At 42.2% G+C, this 23,609-nt stretch overlaps 1 protein-coding gene across 6 annotated transcripts in view; it reads left to right on the top strand.

Moving 5' to 3' along the window:
• The window catches only part of ctdspla (CTD (carboxy-terminal domain, RNA polymerase II, polypeptide A) small phosphatase-like a), a 268,785-nt gene that overhangs the window by 212,353 nt on the left and 32,823 nt on the right, over positions 1 to 23,609 (top strand). For all 6 annotated transcript variants that reach the window (XR_009644716.1, XR_009644715.1, XM_060825208.1 and 3 more), the window contains 2 exons: positions 11,275 to 11,367; positions 21,321 to 21,506. Coding sequence is in view for 4 of the 6 variants with exons in the window: in XM_060825208.1 (XP_060681191.1) it covers positions 11,275 to 11,367; positions 21,321 to 21,506 (279 nt within the window). In the remaining 2 variants the exon portion in view is untranslated. The remainder of the gene's footprint in view (positions 1 to 11,274; positions 11,368 to 21,320; positions 21,507 to 23,609) is intronic.

Below are 23,609 nucleotides of genomic sequence, written 5' to 3'. Positions count from 1 at the left end.
GGTTCCAGTCTGAAATGATTGAGGTTTGTCATGAGCAAGATGTCAGGAGACTGTTATAGGGTTCTCAGGGAACAGATTGCAGTATGAGGCAAAGTGTATTGGAAAAGGTGATGAAGATTGCAGGAGGGGCAACAGTCCAAACTTTCCATGAGCTGCTCAGGAACAATTTCCTTCCTCCTGGAATAAGAGCAGGAAAAAATAATCTTTTGTATAGATTCTGGCTGTTGGGTCTGTCCAGTTTACCAAAGCAGACAAACATGAGATAAAAACAGGAAATGCTGGAGAAACATCTGTGTTGAGAGAACAGAGTGAACGTATCAAGTGTAGTGATTGCTCTTTGGAACCCAGTTCAGATTTCCAGCATCCACATTATTTTTTCTTTATTGGAGAAACATGAGTGTTTCCTCGCACAAGCCTCTGGTTAGTGTAGATGTCAGAGCTGGATGATACTACTAAGGGCCATACAGCCCTGAACATGTATCCCTGGAAGTTTAATTTAAAATTGCAATGGGCAATATTGAGGCAGAAAGCAAGCAAGTAATTTGCCTTCATCCTTTTAACAGTCTCATTGTTATTTCCCTTTTTACATTCACTTGTGGGACATGGTGGTTGCTGGCTGGCCTGGCATTTGTCCCGTCCCTACTTCTCCTTGAGAAGATGCAATGAGCTGCTTTCTTGAACTACGTCAGGCCATGTGCTATAGATAGACCACAATCAGTGAAGATAGGTAACTGCACCTCCTCCGCAACAACACTCAAAACTGGAGCCTCCTCCCAAGGATGCGTCCTGAGTCCCCTACTGTACTCCCTGTACACCTACGACTGTGTTGCCAAATTCCAAACAAACGCCATCTACAAATTCACTGACAACACTACCATAATAGGACAGATATCGAAATACAAAAGGGAGATAGAGGGCTTAGTGATATTGTGCAGCAAGAACAACCCCTCTCTCAATGTCGGCAAAGCTAAAGAACAGATCATTGACTTCAGAAAGAAAGACCCCCATCTACATCAATGGAGCGGAGGTTGAGAGGATGGAGAGTGTCACGTTTCTCAGAGTGACAATAACCGACAACTTGTCCTGGACTTCTCACGTAAATGCAACGGTCAAGAAGGCACAGCCCCTCTCCTTCCTCAGGCGGCTCAGGTAATTCGGCATGTTCATAAGGACCGTCATCATAGATGTCCCATTGAAAGCATACTGTTTGGATACATAACGGCCTGGTACATCAACTGCTCTGCCCAGGACAGTAAGAAACTACAGAAGCTGGTGTGCACAGCCCAGACCATCACGGAAGCCAACCTTCCATCTGTTGACTCCATTTACAAGGCTCGCTGCCAGGGAAAGGCTGCCAACTTCATCAAAGATCTTTCTCACCACAGTAGTGCTCTCTTCCAGCCTCTTCTATAGATACAAAAGTCTGAACACGCACCAGCAGGTTCAGGAACAGCTTCTTCCTGGCTGTTATTAGATTGATGAATGGACTTTCTAGCCTCAAATAATGTTAATCTCTCCTAGTGCACATGCTGTGCAATGTAATCTGTATGTCTCCATGTCTTTTTGATCTGTGCTTCCTTGTTTACTGTGATCTGCCTGTCATGCTCATAAACAAAGCTTTTCACTGTACTTCAGTACAGAAGACAATAAATCAATCAATCAATGTTGGTAGGGAGGAAATTCTAGGATTTTGACCCAGCAACACAGAAGGTATGCAATATATTTCCAAGTCAGAATTCACACAAGACCAGGTTATAGTCCAACAGGTTTATTTGAAATCACAAGCTTTTGAAGCACTGCTCCTTCATCAGATGACTTTATAACCTGGTGTCACCCTGTCCAACACAAGCATCTCCACATCAAGTCAGGATGGTGAGAGGCTTGAAGAGGAACTTGTAGCTGGTGGTGTTCCTGTCTGTCTGCTGTCCTTGTCCTTCTGGATGGAAAGTGCTGTCTTCAGATCTTTGATGAGTTTCTGCAGTGCATCTTGTAGATAGTACACACTGCTGCTGCTGCTGAGCATTAGTGGTGAAGAAAGGATGCTCGGGATGTTATTCCAATCAAATGGACTGCTTTGTCCTTAGTTCCTTCATTCAACATACATATTGTAAATTTTTGTACTAAACTACATCTGCAATATGGCTGCAGCTGAGCCATAATATTGTCAGAGGATCAAATATACAGTAAGTTTGCTCCATTGCAATCCTGTAGCTACGAGAGCCTTGAAGTATTTTTAGAATGATCATATTCTATTTGTAAAATAAGAAGTAAAATTTAATCTGTGACGAAAAATGCAGTACAAAATGTTTGCTGGACCAAGCCACGTTTGCAACTCTGCTGTGTACGCTGTCGAAACCAGAGGTCAGCATAATGCAGTAGTTCTACTTGTGGACTGGATTTGATTTGTAGCCCAGACTACTGGATGCATGTCCTCTGCTGTCTGCAAAGGTCCTTGTTCTAGTCAACTCAAAAGATCTGCAGGCAAACTTAAGTACAAATTTGTATAAACTTTGTTCATCTCGCTCATTTGCAAACTGTCCAATTATGGTAAATATAATAAATATTTGTAAAAAAAAACAAAGAACTGAGGATGCTGGGAATCTGAAACAAAAACTTAAATTGCTGGAGAAACTCAGCACATCTGGCAGCTTCTGCAATGAGAAAGCAGAGTTGACACTTAGAATCCAGTGACCCTCTCTTAAGAGCTAATAATAGCAAGGAAAAGGTGGTATACATGGTGAAGACAGGGGTGAGGTAGGGTGGTGAGGAGATTGGAGAAGGAGTGTGGATAGGTGGAAATAGAGCCCAGACAGGGAGATTGTCTGCCTAATTGTCAATGTGATGGCGGAAATATGCTAAAAAGATAGAAAAGCTGATAATATGTTCCATAAGTTGATGAAAATTAGTTGGTAAAAAATACCTTCTCCCTGACATATTCTCATCCAGTTTGCTGTGCTTTTCATAAAGTGACATGATGATGATGGTATTTAACAAAATATCCCATTCCATCATGCTCAACAATTCACCTGGTTTTGGTGAAACAGAAATATTTCAAGTATGAAATGAGATTTTTGGATGACCAGATCTTTCAGCTTAAATGTCAACCTTGCTACTAACCTATTACAGAATCTAGTTTGCTCAATACATTTACCACAACCGTCCTCTGCTCCATCTGTATTTTGGATGTATCTGTCCTAAATGTACCTTTCACCATCTGTCATCTTCTCCCATATGCAATTATTTCTCTTTTATGTATATGTATTTCATAAAATTCTCCCTAGAATGTTTCTGTTTGAAACTGAAATCAGATTGTTTATCACCAGATTGATTTATGCTGTACAAATTATGTCAAAGGCTTGCACTTATTTCAGCATCATGCACAAGATATGTTTTTCCTGATGCGTGGTCTCTGCATAATTCACAATGATTGTCAGCTCAGGGAGACTCGACTAGGATTTCATGGAGCCACTTCAATTGGGAATTGACGCACATTGTCCAGCTCCTTTTAGTAAAACAATTGATCGACTAACAATTGCAGATGGAGTTCAATTCATATAGCATTTTTTTTAATGGACAGGAGGAAAGGTTTTCCTTATTCTTAGGTATTACGAAATTCTTAGGAGCAGATCTGAGCATTTAAGCTAGCAAGAATAGAAGTCGCACCACACCAGGTTGTGGTCCAACAGGTTTATTTGAAATCAAAAGCTTTTGGAGCACTGCTCCTTCATCAGGTGAAGCTGACATGGATTGAGCATGCTTAAAAAAGGATGTTACTTGGGTTCTTTACATATAGCAAGACTCTTATATCATGGATTTCAGCTCATTGTTAAACTCGTAACATGAGGACAAAATATCTTAAAGTCTGAACTGCAAAGCCTTCTGACTTGGATGATTTCAGGTGTCTGACTCTGTGACCTTGCTTGCCTGAGACCCGTTCGTTGTTTGTGGCTTGCTTTCCTTATGTTGCCATCAGAGGTCCGTCTTTCAGTCACAATGCCAGTGCCCTCTAAAACTCCTCCAAGATGCTCTGTCCTGTCACTTCATTCAAAAGTGTCACCATTGTCTTTGAGCTTTAACTGTTTAAAGCTTCCTTTCTCATTGAGAATAAGTTGCTATTAATTGGAATTTTGATGGACAGTAGCCACTGGCTTAGGTTTTACCATCCCCTGTCAGCCAGGAGTTCAGAAATAGCAACTGAGCTTAGTGCCCTATTCACCTGATGTTTTTCACATGCACTTCCATCATGTGTTCCATAACTGATTTTTTGCCGAGCAAAACTTAATCAGTTTTAAATTTTTAGTTAACCTCCAGCCTCAACAGCTTTTTGAAGAAGACAGTTCCAAGTTTATTTACCTTTAGTCTGAAGATTGCTTACTGATATTATCCTGGATCCGCTTAGCTCCAGTACTCCAGCTATTTTTGCAGATCTGTCTGTGCGTGTTTAATAATGTATGATAGCTGTGATGTTCGTAATTCTGGGGCAATCAGCGCTGGACATTGTCTTCCATCAAAGGACATATGACTAGACTGGGACCTGGTTCAAGTAATCCAGGATAGGCTGTGTAGCTTATAGTTGGCCTATTCTTGATTACTTGCACTAGGATACAGTCACAGTACACAGAATGCTGTATTTGAAGATAAAGGAACATCATTGACTGCATGAAGCACAACTTAATAGTGTGAAATAAATTAATATTTTAAAAGCTATTTTTTCTTTCCTTACAAGGTATTTGCAAGGCATTTGCAAATGGGAGACAAATACCTTTACTAGAAATTTCCAAATTCTGTAACGTAGATTAATGCTAATTGTCTGCTATGCATGGAGCTATCTGTACCTAAATTACAAACATCACTAAAATAGGTTATTAAGTCATTATCTTATTGCTGTTTGTGGGATCTTGTATATATGTTTCCTACATTCCAGCAGTGACTACAGTTCAAAGTCACTATGACTATAAAGTGCTATAAAGCATCCTGAGGTTACAACAAAATTCTTTCTCACCAACGTTTGGAACATGATTACCCTCCCTCTGTTTTTTGATAACGTGCACCATGCTGTTGGGGGAGTGGTAATGTTTCCATGTCAGCTTTAACCTCCGTTTTCCCTGTTATTTTCTTGGCATTTAGCTGGGCATATCATCTCTCAAGCAGCAAATACTTCAAATTAATTACCAAGAAAGAGAAAAATCCAAGATAATTTTCTATGTTATTGCTCAAGTGCATGTTAATCTGGTTATTGGATTGTTTCTCCTTTTCCTAGTCACAGCTATTTCTTTGAGTTCAAAATATGTGATCAGTGAAAGGAGTACTAATGACTCATTATTTGCCATTCAAACCCAATAACAAAAGGAAGAGGCAGAATACTGCTACATCATAGCAGCCATCCCTCCTAACATTTGGAGATTTGATGTAACAATTAAAAATATCGATTATAATTTCTTTGCTTTACACTTTATGCCTGAAATCGTATTTGACAATTAACTGCTTTCTCAACAAGCTGTGTCAGCTTTCAGGATCTGTGTACAAAGTGTTCCTGTGTTGTGGAACTGTAATCTTTAGCTTATATTTCTTCTCTCCCTTCTTCCTACCAAAGTGTATCACGTCACACTTCTGTATATTCAATTTCGTCAGTCATATATCTGTCCATTCCATTAGGCTGTCAGTGTACCCCTGAAGTCTGTTACTACCCCACACGTGAATACTTCCAAATTTGTGTTAATTGTGAATTTTGGAATTGTGACTGTACACCCAACCTTAAGTTATTAATAAATATCAAGAAGAGTAGTGGACGTAGTGTCATCCCATTCCCCCTTCAGTCGAAGCAAAACACTCAGACACCGTAGTTTTGCCTTCCATTATTCCAGAGAAAGAGAGAGAGAGAAAGATCGCCCATGTGCACAGGGACATGAGTTCACGGTCTTCTCTCGGACAACAGTTTCTCAATGAACTATATAGTCATTTTACAGGGAGCAGCATCCAGATAAGGCAACATACATATTAACTGGGTGACCATTACAACCAACGAGTAGCAATAGCAGAGACTAAGCCCTTTATTGTTATACAATGAATGTTCTTAACCTTGTTAACTGGATTCATACACTGGACACTTTTCCCCTTGTTAGCTGACTTTGCACACTGAATGCTTCCAATATTATTAAATGGCTCTCCGTGATGACTGCTTTTCCACCTTGTTAACCCATTACCCTTGCTTCCAGCACCCTATTATTAACTGTAAGTTCTTATCTGATCTGAGGACGAAAGTGGGTACTGCAGAGTCAAGATTAGAGTAGTGCTAGAAAAGCACAGCAGGTCAGGCAGCATCTGAGAAGCAGGAAAATCGACATTTCAGACAAAAGCCTTTTATCTTATCTGATCTGGGTCATGTTCAGCTGAACTTGTTGTTTCACAAAACTGAGTACTTAACTCTTTCCCAGCCTGCTTATACCCTATACACATTCTCACTAGAACCAACCCTTGGAGGATTCTGTTATCTGCATATATCTTCCTCCAGTCTAAACTAAAAATATCAACTTTTCCTTTCACTCATTCATGCTCTTCTTATTCTACTGGCTTCAAATTTGCTGACAAACCTGTTATCTTTATCTAAAGATTGTAAGACTATATACACCACATCACTTCATCAATAAGTTTATCTTTGACAAATCTGTCCTGACCTTCCTTAGTCTTTACTTGGCCCAGTGACTTCACTCTGTGCTGTATTATCATATCTAAAAGCTTTCACATCATTGACATTAAGCTGACTGGCCTGTAGTGCTGGGTCCACCCTTGTATGCATTCTTGAACAATGGTGTAACATTGCAAAACTCCAATCCTTTCACACCCCTATCCATCCATATTGAAGAAGAATTCTAGGTTATGGCCAGTTCCTCTAAAATTTCATTTAATGCCTCATGCTCAAATGCATCTAATCCAGTCTTGATGATTTATCAACTTCCAATGTTGCTAATATTTCCTGTTTATCCATTTTTAACCATCCAGTATGTTCATTATTTTGATTCTTCTGTTCTGCTCTCACTAATTGGGCCTGTGTATTTAATTGTAGAGAAGTAAATTTTAATTGTAACGAAATAAAAGTTTATAAACATTTAATAAGTTGATCCTTTACTCTGATGCTTTCATGGTGGCTTTAGTAGCAGCAGCTTCCTTGCAAAACTAGGAAAACATAGAACAATACAACACAGTGCAGGTCCTTCGGCCCTCAATGTTGTGCCGACCTTACATCCTACTTTAAGGTCAGACTAACCTATATACCCTTCATTTTACTATCATCCATGTGCTTATCCAAGAGTTTTCTAAATGCCCCTAATGTATCTGCCTCTACTACCACTGCTGGCAGTGCATTCCTTGCACCTACCACTCTGTATAAAGAACCAACCTCTGACATCTCCCCTGAACCTTCCTCCAATTATCTTAAAATTATGTCCCTCATGATAGACATTTCTGCCCATGGAAGAAGTCTCCGACTATTCACTCTATCTATGCCTCTCATCATTTTGTACATCTCTATCCAGATGCCTCTCGCCCTTGCTGACTCCAATGAGAAAAACCTTACTTCCTTCAACCTTTCTTCATAAGACATGCCCTCCAGTCCAGACAGCATCCTGGTAAATCTCCTCTGCACCCTTTCTAAAGCTTCCACATCCTTTCCTATATCGAGGCAACCAGAACTGCACACAATATTTGAAGTGTGATCTAATCAAGGCTGTATAGAGCTGCACCATAACCTCATGACTCTTAAACTCTATATCCTTGCTAATGAAAGCCAATCCTGAAAATGTGTTGCTGGAAAAGCACAGCAGGTCAGGCAGCATCCAAGGAACAGGAGAATCGACGTTTCGGGCATAAGCCATTCTTCAGGAAGGGCTTATGCCCGAAACGTTTCTTATGCCCCAGATGTCGATTCTCCTGTTCCTTGGATGCTGCCTGACCTGCTGCGCTTTTCCAGCAACACATTTTCAGCTCTAATCTCCAGCATCTGCTGTCCTCACTTTCTCCTTAATGAAAGCCAATACACCATATGCCATCTTAACAATCTTATCAACTTGGGTGGCAACTTTGAGAGATCTATGAACATGGACTGAGATCCTCTGTTCCTCCACACTGCCAAGAAGCCTGCCTTTAAACCTGTATTCTGCATTCAAATTCAGCCTTCCAAAATTAATCACTTCACACTTTTCCAGGTTAACTCCGTCTGCCACTTCTCAGCCCAGTTTGCATCCTGTCCGTATCCCGTTGCAACCTACAACAGTTCTCCGCACTATCCACCACTCTGCTAACCCTTGTGTCATTGGCAAATTTACTAACCTACCCTTCCACTTCCTCATCAAAGTCATTTATAAGAATTACAAAGAGCAGAGGTCCCAGAATAGTTCCCTGTGGAACACCGCTGGTCACCGAGCTCCAGGCTGAATACTTGCCATTTACCACCACCCTCTGTCATCTATAGGTGAGCCAATTCAGTATCCAGATAGCCAAATGTCCCTGTAACCCATTCCTCCTTACTTTCTGAATGAGCCTACCATGGGGAATGCGTTGCTAAAATCCATGTACACCACACCAACTGATCTACCTTCTTCATTGTGTTTTGTCACGTCCTCGAATTCAACAAGGCCTTTAAAACAATGCTGACTATCTCTAATCAAAGTATGGTTTTCCACGTAATCATAAATTCTGTATCTCAGAATCTCTCCAATAATTTGCCTACCACAAACGTAAGACTGATTGATTCGTCTGTAATTCCCAGAATTATCCCTTTATTGAACAAGGGAATAACATTTGCCACCCTCCAATCATCTGACACTACTTCAGTAGTCAACGAAGATGCAAGGATCATCGCCAAAGGCACCGCAATCTCTTCCCTCAATTACTGTAGTAACCATGGGTATATATCATCTGGCCCAAGCCATTTATCCATCCTAAGGTTTTTCAAACTTTTCAGCAAATCCTCCTTGTTAACATCAGCCTGTTTGAGAATATCAGCCTATTTCACGCTGTCATCACAAACCACAAAATCCCTGTCAGTAGTGAATATTGAAGCAAAGTATTCATTAAGGGTCTCCTCTACCACCTCCAATTCCAGGCACAAGTTCCCTCCACTATCCCTGATCAACTCTGCCCACTCTTTGGCCATCTTCCTGTTCCTCACGTAAGTTTGTAGAATGCCTTAGGGTTTTCGTTCATTCTACCCGCTACTCTTTCAAGCCTCCTTCTTGCTCTCCTAAGTCCATTCTTCAGTTCTTTCCTGGCTACTTTGTAATCCTCTAGAGCCCTGTCTGATCCTTGCCATCTCAAACTTAAGTCAGCTTCCTTCTTTCTCTTGACTAGATTTTCAACATCCTTCTCACCCAAAGTTATTCACCCTACCATCTCTGCCTTGTCTCAGTGAAACAAACTTATCCACTATCAGCAAGTGCTTCTTAAACAAACTCCACATTTCTGTTGTGCGTTTCCCTGAGAAGATCTGTTCCCACTTTAGGGGCCCTAGTTCCTGCCTAATAGCATTGTAATTCCCCCTCCCCCCATTAAATACTTTACCATGCCATCTTCTCTTATCTCTCTCCGTGACTATAGTAAAGGTCAGGGAGTTGTGATCACGATCCCCAAAATGCTCTCCCATTGAGAGATCTGTAACCTGGCCTGGATGGTTGTAAAGCACCAAATCCAATATGGCCTCCCCTCTAGTCAGCCTATCTACATATTGAGTCAGGAACCCTTCCTGGCCACACCTGACAAAAACTGCTCCATCCAAACTATTTGGACTAAGGATGTTCCAGTCAATATTCGGGAAGTTAAAGTCACCCGTGATAACGATCCTGTTACCTCTGCAACTCCCAATCTACTCCTCTTTGTTTCTGTCAGTATTCGGGGACCTGTAGAAAACTTCTGATAAAGTGACTGCTCCTTTCCTGTTTCTGACTTCCAACCATACTGACTCCTCGATGACCTCCTTTTCCTGCAGCTGTGATACTATCCCTGATTAGGCAGAACGGTGGCACAGTGGTTAGCACTGCTGCCTCACAGCGCTAGAGACCCAGGTTCAATTCCTGCCTCAGGCAACTGTCTGTGTGGAGTTTGCTCATTCTCCCCGTGTCTGCACGGGTTTCGTCCAGGTGCTCCGGTTTCCTCCCACAGTCCAAAGATGTGCAGGTTAGGTGAATTGGCCGTAGTTTTCAGTGTAGGGGAATGGGTCAGGGTCTGTTGCTCTTCAGAGGGTCGGTGTGGACTTGTTGGGCCGAAGGGCACCTGTTTCCACACTGTAAGTAATCTAATCAATGTCACTCCCCCACCTCTTTTACCTCTCTGCCTATTCCTTTTCCAAACATTTAAACCATGGAACATTCAACAACTATTCCTGCCCCTGTGATTTCCAAGTCTGTAATGGCCACAACCTCATAGTTCCAAGTACTGATCCATGCTCTAAGTTCACCATCCTTATTCCTGATACTAGCATTAAAATATACACAATTCAACCCATCACACTGACCGCACCTTTATCCTGTCAAGTGCCTATCTCTCCTCACAAAATCTCTGCATGCTATATCTGTCTGTTCGCTACCTACTCCAACCTCAAACCATGCAAAATTAATTGAGTATCTCAGTTATGCCTTCTGCCAAAATGTATAAGTCCCTTTCTTGGTCCTTAATGAGCTCTTTACCACCTTTTTACTATAGAGAGGCTAATAAGAGAGCTTCCAGTCAATTGTCAATCTACCTCATGCCATTTCCTTGCTTCTTTCTTACTGCTCCTCTGAACTTTACTCAGCCTCATCTTCACTGGGGTTATTATCCTGATATCTGTCAACCAGTGGACATTAATATTAAGGCGAGAGGCAAGTGCTTTCAAAGGGATATGAGGAAAATGTTTTTCACCCAGAGGGTGGCGGGCATTTGGAATGCACTGCCTTGGGGGATAGTAGAGAGAGAACCTCACACTCTTTAAAAGTATTTAGGTGAGCACTTGAAGTGTTATATCATTTAAGCTATGGGGCAAATGCTGGAAAGTTAGACTAGTGTAGATTTAGAGTAGTTTTTCTTGTCAGTGTATGTAGCCTCAATGGCTGAAGGTCCTCTTCTGTACTGTATGATTCTTTGATTCCATACACATTTTCTCTGCTTCATTGTGCTTTTCAGTACTTCACCATTTCAGGAAACATTTAAGCAAACAGGCAAGAACGTTTAGCAAGAATGTCTAATTTATTTGTTGCAGTTTTTTGCAGTAGGTAGAATAATTGAGCTGACTGTTTGCATTCACAGGTTTATGTATTGAAAAGACCACATGTCGATCTCTTTTTGCAAAAAATGGGGCAACTCTTTGAATGTGTTCTCTTTACAGCCAGTCTAGCCAAGGTAAGTAAACAGCAATACAGAAATATTGTGAGCATCTGTTTGCATTTGTATAACCCAGTATCAGAGAAACCAAAAGCTTGGTTAGCATATGTATGCATTTTGTAAATGAATTTGTGAAGATATTTTGCGGTTTTAACAATTTTTCCATTTATTTGTTTCTGTTCTCCTCGTGCGTGTGTTTTTTTTTTCTCACTCACTTGTCTGATGGCCATAGCATGGGTAAGTTCCTTCTCCTGTGCATGTCAATACAGCTTACCAGGGTTCTTGACTTGGTCCATGTGACTTGTTCAAGAATCTTGCATGTGTTGCCATGACTGCTGTAGAAGTAGTGGATGTTTTTGTTTTTAGCAAGTATCTGATTATGCCCATATAATTAGTTTTCCCAGCCCCAGCCAGTGGTTACATTTTCTAGAATTACTGGAGTACAGTGCAGTATGCAGTTACAAATCCCATGCAATGAGAGAAATATTTGTGCTTCCCATTTCCTGCTTGTGCTTCAAATATGTGCACTTACTCAGAGCTGCCTTTGACACATTGTGTTAGCTGTGCAAGAGTAGAATGTCCTGATATTTTACCAGTGGAGCCATGTGAAGCTTGTCCACTGCATCCCAGCAAATTGGAGCTTGTGGATATGGCGGAAAGTTGTCATGACATCCAAGATTTATTTTGTGCCATCCTTACTAGCTTATGTTCTATGGTCCAAAACCAGAGCATAAATAAGAGCCACTAATAAAACCAATGAAAAGTTTGGAAGTTTTCTTTTGCCCAGAGTATGAGTAAAATGTGAAACTCGCTGCCAAAAAGAGTAATTGAGGTGAACATCATAGTTGTAAATAGAGGGAAATTTGATAAGGAGTAGACTATCACATGGACAGCATGTCTGCAGCAGGAACCATTTGCTCAGAATGTCCAGACTCTTTTCCATAACATTCTGTGTGCAAAATGCACTACTGTCATTGTCATCATTTTTCGTTTCCCAATATGTAAGATGTTACCTGCTTATCCTTCACAAACTAAAACTTCAATCATGTGCTATAGGCTGGCTCATATTTGCCATGTAGATTCACTAAATGAGTGGTGTACACTGATAGGCTGAGTAAATTTGGCCTGGACTCTGGAGTTCAGAAGAATGAAAGATGATCTCATTAAAATATGCAAGATTCTGTTGCCTGAAAAAGAGTGTTGAAAACTTTTACCACGGTATTCATCCCTTGTGTGACAGACAAAAGACGAAAAGCCAACTCAGAATTTAATTAAACAAGTGGTCAGGTTTCTGCCACTGAACCTAGCTCTGTGGCTCAGAAGGGAACTGGGGAGAATAGGAGAGCAAAGTGATAGGAGATTCAATTGTGAGAGGAACAGACAGGAGATTCTTTGGTTGCGAGCAAAACTCCCGGATGTTGCCTTCCAGTGGCAGGGTAAGGGATGTCTCTGATCGAGTCTACAGGATTCTAAAGGGGGAGGGAGAGCAGCCTGAAGTCATAGTGCACATCAATACCATTGACATAGGTAGCTAAAAGGATGAGGATCTGAAAAGAGAATACAGGGAGTTAGGTTGGAAGCTAGAAGGCAGGACAAGCAAAGTAGTAATCTCAGGATCACTACTGGTGCCAGGTGCGAGTGTGGCTCGGAACAGAGAGCAAGCGCAGATGAACACGTGGCTGCATGGGCTGGTATAGGAGGGAGGGCTTCAGATACGTGATTCATTAGGATACATTCTGGAGAAGGTGGGATCTGTACAAGAAGGACAAGTTGCACCTGAATTGGTGGGGTACCAATATCGAGGGCAGGAGGTTTGATAGAGCTCTCTAGGAGGGTTTAAATGAGATTGGCAAGGGTTGGGAACTGGAGCTATGGATGAGAGGATGGAGTAGGTAATGAACAGCCAGACACAGCATGCAAAGAGCCTATGAGGATGGATCAGCACTTGACAGGGCAAAGGTGCAGTCAGTGTGATGGGTTGAATTGTGTATATTTTAATGCAAGAGGTAACAGTGACTGAAGGACCTGAACTTAAGGGAATCTGTATTTGCCAGGATTTGGTGTTGGAGAGACTGTTAGGTCTGAAGGTTGATGTCTCCGGGGCCTGATGGTCTACATCCCAGGGTACTGAAGGAGGTGGCTCGGGAAATCGTTGATGCGTTGGTGATTATTTCCCAGAATTCGATAGATTCGGGATCGGTACCTCAGGATTGGAGAGTGGCTAATGTTATACCACTTTTTAAGAAAGGTGGGAGAGAGAAAGCAGGAAATTATAGACCAGTTAGTCTGACCTCAGTGGTGGGAAAGATGCTGGAGTCTATTATAAAGGATGAGATTACGGCACATCTGGATAGTAGTAACAGGATAGGACAGAGTCAGCATGGATTGATGAAGGGGAAATCGTGCTTGACTAATCTTGAATTTTTTGAGGATGTAACCCTGAAGATGGATGACGGAGATCCAGTAGATGTAGTTTACCTGGACTTTCAGAAAGCTTTTGATAAAGTTCCACATAGGAGGTTAGTGAGTAAACTTAGGGCGCATGGTATTGGGGGCAAAGTACTAGATTTGATTGAAAAATTGGTTGGCTGATAGGAAACAAAGGGTAGTGATAAACGGCTCCATTTCGGAATGGCAGGCAGTGACCAGTGGGGTACCGCAGGGATCCGTGCTGGGACTGCAGCTTTTTACACTATATGTTAATGATATAGAAGATGGTATCAGCGATAATATTAGCAAATTTGCTGATGATGCAAAGCTGGGTGGCAGGGTGAAATGTGATGAGGATGTTAGGAGATTACAGGGTGACCTGGACAAGTTAGGTGAGTGGGCAGATGCATGGCAGATGCAGTTTAATGTGGATAAATGTATGGTTATCCACTTTGGTGGCAAGAACACGAAGGCAGATTACTATCTCAATGGAATTAATTTAGGTAAAGGGGCAGTACAGAGAGATCTGGGTGTTCTTGTACACCAGTCAATGAAGGCAAGCATGCAGTTACAGCAGGTAGTGAAGAAGGCTAAAAGCATGCTGGCCTTCATAACAAGAGGGATTGAGTATAGAAGCAAAGAGGTACTTCTGCAGCTGTACAAGGCCCTGGTGAGACCACACCTGGAGTACTGTGTACAGTTCTGGTCTCCAAAATAGACATTCTGGCTATTGAGGGAGTGCAGCGTAGATTCACGGGGTCAATTCCTGGAATGGAGGGATTACCTTACACTGAAAGACTGAAGCGACTGGGCTTGTATACCCTTGAGTTTAGAAGACTGAGAGGGGATTTGATTGAGACATATAAGATTATGAAAGGATTGGACACTCTGGCAGCAGGAAACATGTTTCCGCTGATGGGTGAGTGCCGAACCAGAGGACACAGCTTAAAAATACGGGATAAACCATTTAGGACAGAGATGAGGAGAAACTTCTTCACCCAGAGAGTGGTGGCTGTGTGGAATGCTCTGCCCCAGAGGGCAGTGGAGGCCCAGTCTCTGAATTCATTTAAGAAAGAGTTGGATAGAGCTCTCAAAGATATTGGAATCAAGGGTTATAGAGATAAGGCAGGAAGCGGATACTGATTAGGAAAGATCAGCCATGATCATATTGAATGGCGGTGCAGGCACGAGGGGCTGAATGGCCTACTCCTGCACCTATTGTCTATTATATCAGGAATAAGGGTGGTGAACTTAGTTCCAAGTACTGATCATGCTCTATGAGGTTGTGGCCATGACAGACTTGGATATCACAGGTGAAAATGTGTTGCTGGTTAAAGCACAGCAGGTCAGGCAGCATCCAAGGAATAGGAAATTCGACGTTTCGGGCATAAGCCCTTCATCAGGAATGAAGAGAGGGTGCCAGGCAGGCTAAGATAAAAGGTAGGGAGGAGGGACTTGGGGGAGGGGCGATGGAGATGTGATAGGTGGAAGGAGGTCAAGGTGAGGGTGATAGGCCGGAGTGGGGTGGGGGCGGAGAGGTCAGGAAGAGGATTGCAGGTTAGGAGGGCGGTGCTGAGTTGAGGGAACCGACTGAGACAAGGTGGGGGGAGGGGAAATGAGGAAACTGGAGAAATCTGAGTTCATCCCTTGTGGTTGGAGGGTTCCCAGTCGGAAGATGAGGCGTTCTTCCTCCAACCGTCGTGTTGTTATGTTTTGCCGGTGGAGGAGTCCAAGGACCTGCATGTCCTTGGTGGAGTGGGAGGGAGAGTTAAAGTGTTGAGCCACGGGGTGGTTGGGTTGGTTGGTTCGGGCGGCCCGGAGGTGTTCTCTGAAGCGTTCCACAAGTAAGCGGCCCTTCTCCCCAATGTAGAGGAGGCCACATCGGGTGCAGCGGATGCAATAGATGATGTGTGTGGAGGTACAGGTGAACTTGTGGTGGATCCCTTGGCGCCTTGGAGGGAAGTGAGTGTGGAGGTGTGGGCGCAAGTTTTACATTTCCTGCGGTTGCAGGGGAAGGTGCCGGGAGTGGAGGTTGGGTTGGTGGGGGGTGTGGATATCACAGGGGCAGGAATGGTTGTTGAATGTTCCATGGTTTAAATGTTTGAAAAAGGAATAGGCAGAGAGGTAAAAGAGGTGGGGGAGCAGCATTGCTAATCAGGGATTGTATCATAGCTGCAGAAAGGGAGGTCATCGAGGAGGGTTTGTCTACAGAGTCGGTATGAGTGGAAATCAGAAACAGGAAAAGTGCAGTCACTTTATCAGCAGTTTTCCATAGGCCCCCGAATAGTAACAGAAACACTGAGGAGCAGACTGGGAGTCGCAGAAGTAACAGGGTTGCTGTCATGGGTGACTTCAACTTCCCGAATATTGATTGGAACCTCTTTAGTCCAAATAGTTTGGATGGAGCAGTTTTTGTCAGATGTGTCCAGGAAAGATTCCTGACTCAATATGTAGATAGGGCAACGAGAGGGGAGGCTATATTGGATTTGGTGCTTGACAACAAACCATGCCAGGTGTCAGATCTCTCAATGGGAGAACATTTTGGTGATAGTGATCACAACTCCCTGACCTTTGCTATAGTCATGGAGAGGGATAGAAGCAGATGGTATGGGAAAGTGTTTAATTAGGGGAGGAGGAATTAAAATGCTATTAGGCAGGAACTGGGGCACCTAAATTGGGAACAGATGTTCTCAGGGAAATGCACGATAGAAATGTGGAGGTTGTTTAAGAAGCACTTGCTGATAGTGCTGGTTTGTTCCTGCTGAGGCAAGGAAGGGATGGTAGGGTGAAACAACCTTGGGTGACAAGGGATGTGAAACAGCTAGGCAAGAGGAAGGAGGAAGCTGACTTAAGGTTGAGGAAGCAAAGATCAGACAGGGCACTAGAGGGTTACAAGGTAGCCAGGAAGGAACTGAAGAATGGACTTAGGAGAGCTGGAAGGGACATGAAAAAGCTTTAGCAAGTCGGACTAAGGATACCCTAAGGCATTCTACACTTACATGAGAAACAAGAGGATGGCCAGAGTGAGAATAGGGCTGATCGGGGATAGTGGAGGGAACTTGTGCCTGGAGTCGGAGGTGGTGGGGGAGGTCCTGATGAATACTGAGCTTCAGTATTCACTACTGAGAGGAACATTGATGTTTCAGAAGACAGTGTGAAACAGATTGATATGGTCAAACAGGTTGATGTTAAGGAGGAGGATGTGCTGAAAATTTTGAAAATCATAAGGATAGATAAATACCCTGGCCCAGACGGGATATACTCATGGTTACTACAGGAAGTGAGGGAAGAGATTGTTGTGCCTTTGACGACGATCTTTGAGACCTCATTGTCCACTGGAGGAGTGCCAGATGATTTGAGTATGGCACATGTTATTCCTTTTTCCAAGAAAGGGAATAGGGATAATCCTGGGAATCAGTCTCATTTCTGTGGTGGATAAAATATTGAGAGGATTCTGAGAGGCAGGATTTATGTTTACTGGAAAACTATACTTTGATTAGAGATAGTCAGCATGGCTTTTTGAAGAGCAGTTCATGCCTCACAAGCCTTGAATTCTTTGAGGATGTGACAAAACACAGTCTTGAAGATGGAGCAGTGGATGTGGCGTACATGGATTTTAGCAGAGCATTTGAAAAGGTTCCCCATGGTAGGCTCATTCAGAAAGTAAGGAGGCATGGAATACAGGGAAACCTGGCTGTCTGGATACAGAATTGATTGGCCCATAGAAAACAGAGGGTGGTGGTAGATGGAAAGTGCTCAGCCTGGAGCTCGGTGACGAGTGGTGTTCGCAGGGATTGGTTCACGGACTGAGAAGTGACGTCTTAGAGGTGTACATGATGATGAGAGGAATAGTTAGAGTGGATGGCCAAAGACCGTTTCCCAGGGCAGAAGTAGTTATCACGAAGGGCATCATTTTAAAGTGATTGGAGGAAGGTTTAGGGGAGATGTCAGAGGTTGGTTCTTTACTCAGAGAGTGGTGGGTGTGTGGAATGCACTGCCAGCAGTGGTGGTAGAGTCAGATACATTAGGGATACTTAAGTGACTCTGGAACAGGCACATGGAAGATAGCACAATGAAGGATATGTGGGTTAGTCACATCTTTGGGTAGGATAAAAGGTCAGCACAGCATTGAGGGCTGAAGGGCCAGTACTGTGCTGTACTATTCTATGTTTTAAACCTTTTCTTAATTAATCTCTTCAGTGCCAGTATTTAATATAAAATGTGCATTCATTGTAACATTTACTTTTTACTTCAACTTGAACTCACTTAACTTTATCTTGAGGCTAAATGTGGATTAAGTTTGAAGTGGCCAACTTTGTACTCTGTGTAGATCAAGCCTCATGGTTCTTTGTCTTTCTCTGAAAATGATTTCACAGCATACATATTTCCAATGTGCTCTGTTAAGACATCAGCTGAGAAAATTCTTTTGTTCTGTTAATTTATCTGAAAATGTGCTCCATTTCCAGAAAGACATCTGGCACTTAGCCAATGAAGTGATCAAAGCCTGATCACATTGTTCAATCCCAGCCAATGGAATTTACTGGTAAACAATTCCCAAATGTTTGCACCAAGTCCTGAACAGCCACATTCCAAAAGCCATATAGAGACCCCATTACACTTATTTGGTCAACATGGGAAATTGCAAGTCACAACATGTCCTGACTGCAGTTTTAACTGGGGTCAAGGTTTAAAAAATTTGACCAAAATTCCCAACATGCTTAATTGTAGCTCTTATCCAGTCTTGCCACCATTTCTGTTGTTGGCCACCTAACCACAAACGACTTCTGTGGTAAATAGTAGTTGGGAAATCCAGAACATAGCTCTCACCTCAGAATAAGTGACTGATCATTTCGGACTGTGACTAGAACTTTATTCATTTAGTTGTGCATGCCAGAAGATGGTGGATGTTCCATCATTGAATATATTCACGGCAGAGATTGAAAAATTTTGATATCTCAGGGGATGAATGGATATATGGAGCAGGTGAGGAAATTGAGTTAACATAGAAGATCAGCCAAAGTTATATTTAATGGTGAAGTAGGATCAAGGGTCTGTACAGTCTACTCCTATTTCTGATGTTCTTCATGTTCCCTGCCCTCCCCAACTTTGTTACATTTTCATTGACATTACGCAGCTCACCTTATTTTCAACCCATCTGTTAACTCGCATTGGGAAGAGACTCACACATTTAAGGGGGCTGTGGAGTAGTGGGCATCAGTAGGAAATAAGCCAGCTATAACATGGCACTAAATTGAGCTTAGATTCCAGTTCTGCTGAAATGTTTTCTTCTCACTGGTCCCATTTATTTCAGAAAGTGAGGAAAAACTGAGCAGGATATTGGATGTGTTCGAGTTTTTGAGAAGATTTGTAGATCAAGTTGAGGTTCAGGTTGTAAGTTTGCTCGCTGAGCTGGAAGGTTTGTTTTAAGATGTTTCACCACCATGCTAGGTAACATCACCAGTGAGCCTCCGGTGAAGCACTAGTGTTCTCCCCTGCTTTCTATTTGTGTCTTGAACTATTAAGCTGGGTGATATCATTTCTGGTTCTTTTTCTCAGAGGTTGATAAATGGGGTCTTAGACGAACCAAGGACACACACACCAGACAGCACCAATTTCAACAGCAAGGCCAACATCCTCAAACTGGTAGACCTGTGCTTCACTATCCACTTCACCTTCTACGACAAGACCTACAAACAAATCAATGGAACACAAGTTTACCAATATCGGATTCTTAGCAGAAGCAGTGATGCAGAGACTCGAATGCACAGTCATACCCACGCTCCAACGCAAACTTAGGTCAGCTACATGGATGACACCTTTGTCATCAAGAAACTGAACAAATTAGAGGAAACCTACAATATCATCAACAATATCCTTACTGTCATACATTTCACCAAACAGGAAGAGAACAACAACAGACTCCCCTTCTTAGATGTAACTGTGGAATGAACAGTTAATGGAGAACTGCAGACCAGCATCTCCAGGAAAGTAACACACACACAGACTCAACTACAGGAACAATCATCCCAACACGCACAAACAGAACTGAATCAGGACATTATTTAAACTGACCACAACACACTGCAGCACCCAGTAAAAATACGTATACGGTGTATTTAAGAACAAAGGGTACCAATAAACACAGTCTGCCGATTTATTAAACAACAAATCCAAACAAGTAGATACAACATGCCCAGAAACTCTAGCCATACTACCATGCATCAAAGACATCTCTGAGATGATGAGCAGACTACTTGGTAGCCCACAAACCTACCAACACACTGTAACAGCTTTTGATGAACCTAAAGGACCCTGTACCAGCAACCGGCAAAACAAATGTCACTGTTAAAATACCTGTAAGAACTGCAACAATACATCAAACAGGCAGGCAGAAAACCATCCACCAGGATACACAAACACGAACTAGCAGTCAAAAGACATGACATACTATCTCTAGTATCCTTACATACAGACAAAGACAGACACCACTTCGACTGGAACAACACGTCCATCCTAGGACATGCACAGGAATTCCTAGAGGCCTGACATTCACATCGGAACTCCCTCAATAAACACATTGATTTGGACCCCATTTACCAACCTCTGAGAAAAAGAACTGGGAATGATATCAACCCCCTTAACAGAGCAAGACTAGTAAATAGAAAGCAGGATAGAATACTGCTTCACTGGAGGCTCACTGATGTTACCTAACATGGTGACGAAATGTCTGAAAACCAGCCTTCCAACTCAACGAGCAAGCCTAAACCTGAGGGTATTAGACATGTGGGAAAGCAGTCTCTACTGTTCATGAGGTGTAACCATCCTGAAAATACAGAGGAGACATGATTTGAGCATACAGACATTAATGTATTTAGTTGTCTTGATGCTTTATTTATTTATACCACTAGGCGACACTGTTGACTCAGCTCGACTCTGAGTTTGAAGTCACAGAAATCTGCCCTTCAGTCAATTGAGAAACTGTGATTGTTGATTTGATCTTGAGTGTATTAATAGAAGAGATTCTTATCAATATAAAATCATCTGCAGTTCAATTATTCAATGATTGTTATGTGTATGGAATAGTGAAAACCTGCTCATGACTGTCAGCCCCTTCCTTTGGTCAGAGGAGAATGTGGATGACAGCTGTTCTATTAATATTTCAGTACAAACTTGAAATTTTTTCTCAACCCAGATCCCCTTTTAAAGGTATGAACTGATAGCTGTGTTGAGAAAATTGGATCAATTTTATTGTGTTTGTAGCACTGCATTTGTGAATTTGCTGAGGAAATGTAATTTCACTACATGAAAGTTCAACATTCAGATTCTATCTGTTGTCATCTTGCATATGAATCCATTTAACAATGGAATCAGCCATAGCATTAAAACCAAATATCGAACAGATTATTTTGATTATTTTGACTGAGTAGATATTTACAGCTGAATGGGTTAACTCCCTGTCCAATTAGAAATTTTATTTGTTTCGAAGCTGCTGTGTCAGATGTTGAGATCTAACTTGCTTGGTTTATCCTGTCTTTTCAAAGTATGCAGATCCAGTGGCAGACTTGCTGGATCGTTGGGGCGTGTTCAGGGCCAGGCTCTTCAGAGAATCATGCGTTTTCCACCGAGGAAACTATGTGAAAGATCTCAGTCGACTAGGGAGGGACTTGAGCAAGGTCATTATAGTGGATAACTCGCCGGCATCCTACATCTTCCATCCTGAAAATGCAGTGAGTATTCATTTTCATAACAAAACATTCTACATTTCCAAGTTGCTCTTTTTATTTTACAGGAGCAGAATAGACCACATTCTCATTCAAGCTGTGTCAATATTCAGCACGTGCTCAAGAAAACAGTGCAAAACCCCACCTCCTGATTACATAAGCATGAGTGCACCATCTTTTCAGCCTGGCTTTAACTTATTCAGACTATTTTTGACCGCTTGGAAATTAAAATTTCATGCCAGATTGGTGTCTTCGAAGTAGGCAGCCACACACACCAAAAATGTTTTCTTCATATTCCTTCTAGATCTTTACAAATTATCGCAAATCTATTTCCTCGGGTTATTGACTACGCTACCTTAGTTTCTCAGTTTATTCATAGCTAAGGCAACATTCTGTGGATACTGCAAATATGAAATATAAACACAACTACTGCATTTACCTGGTAGATCTGGCAGCATCTGTGTAGAGAGGAACAGAAATAATGTTTCATTTCAGTACTTTTAATCAGTTCCTCCCAACCTTATCTAAGCAAAAGAGAACAACACTTGACACTCCATGTAACAAGGCATTCAGCGCCAATACCGTTATGTAGAGAAATTCACAATGCAACGCAAAGCCATTTGACCCATCTGATCTGCGCTAACCGAGGAAAAAGCTATCCAGTTTAATTCCGCTTTCCACTTCTTGTCCTATAGTTTTGTAGATTACAGCTCTTCCAATCTATAGCAAGAGTTCTTCTTTTATGTTGTGAGGGTGTCTACTTCAATAGCCTTTTCTGGCAGTGAGTTTCAGAACCCACCCCCTACTAGGTCTCTTCTCTAATATTGTCGATCAATTTATTTAAATCTGTACCCATTAATTTTTAAATTCTCCACTAAGGGAGAAAAAAAAGTTCTCCCTGTCTACCATATCTGGGCCCCTTATAATTCTGTACACCTCAATTAAATTACCCATCAGCCTTCTCTGTACAGAGAATACATCATCAGTCCATACAGTTCCCTTTTAGCAGGAGTGCTCCATTCCTGGCAAGTACTTTTGCAAACCTCCTTGAACAGAGAGAAGAAAGTCAGCAAAGGATAAGCAATGAGCCAGGGTTGGGACCTCAACACTGAGCAGAGAGAGAGAGTGGGGTCAGCAACACATTAAGTTGTGGTGTGGGATTAGGGCCCAGCAGAGTGAGGGATGTCCTAGTTTAATAGCTGTACCTTCAGGGACTGCTGTTTGGGAAAGCAAATAAAACAGAGGAAAGTGTGTTGATTGGTTTGCAGTTTTAAAAGTGTGTGTATTTGGAAGAAGGGATTGACTGAAGAACACAGAAATACATGATATAAGAAATAAAGTAAAAAAGGGTAAGGGGGAAGTACAGTTGTGTAAGAGAAGTAAGTTAATAATATTCTTATACAAGCATAATTTTATTTTAAAAAGGAAGTAATTAAGGGACTGAAAGGAAGTTATTCAGTAGAGCTTGCACCGGTGATATTTTCTTCCTTTGCTATGTGGCAAATTATGGAAACTTCGGTTGTCTCTGGTGACCACATGTGCATGAAGTATCCCCAACTGCAGCGACTGGCAAACCGTATTTCAGATTTGGGGTTGTGGGTGAATTCGCTAAAGAATCTGCAATGCTGGATTTGGGCAAAGCACATTCAATGAGATGGTTACTCCGCAGATAGAAACTGAATGGGCAGAAAGACAGAGCAGAGGACGGCAGCGAGTGAAGAAGTTGCCTGTAGCCATCCCACTTTCTAACAGATATACTGTTTTAAGTAATAGTGGAGGAGATGACTACGCAAGGGAGAGTAGTGATAGCCAAATGCATGGCACCATGGGTGGGTCTGCTACACAAGAGGGGGAGAAAAAGAACAGCAAGGCTATAGTGGTGTAGTGGTAGGGGATTCAATTGTAGGAGGTTGTGCAAGCAGAATTTAGGGAACTAGGAAGTAGATGAAAGAGCAGGACCCACAAAGTAGTCATAGAGATGTACGGCATGGAAACAGACCCTTCGATCCAACCTGTCCATGCCGACTAGATATCCCACCCCAATCTAGTCCCACCTGCCAGCACCTGGCCCATGTCCCTACAAACCCTTCCTATTCATATGCCCATCCA

This window comes from Hemiscyllium ocellatum, chromosome 5 (assembly GCF_020745735.1).
Source record: "Hemiscyllium ocellatum isolate sHemOce1 chromosome 5, sHemOce1.pat.X.cur, whole genome shotgun sequence".
NCBI lineage: Eukaryota > Metazoa > Chordata > Chondrichthyes > Orectolobiformes > Hemiscylliidae > Hemiscyllium > Hemiscyllium ocellatum.
Note: the sequence above shows the minus strand (reverse complement) of the source record. Positions and strands in the feature narration are given on the sequence as shown.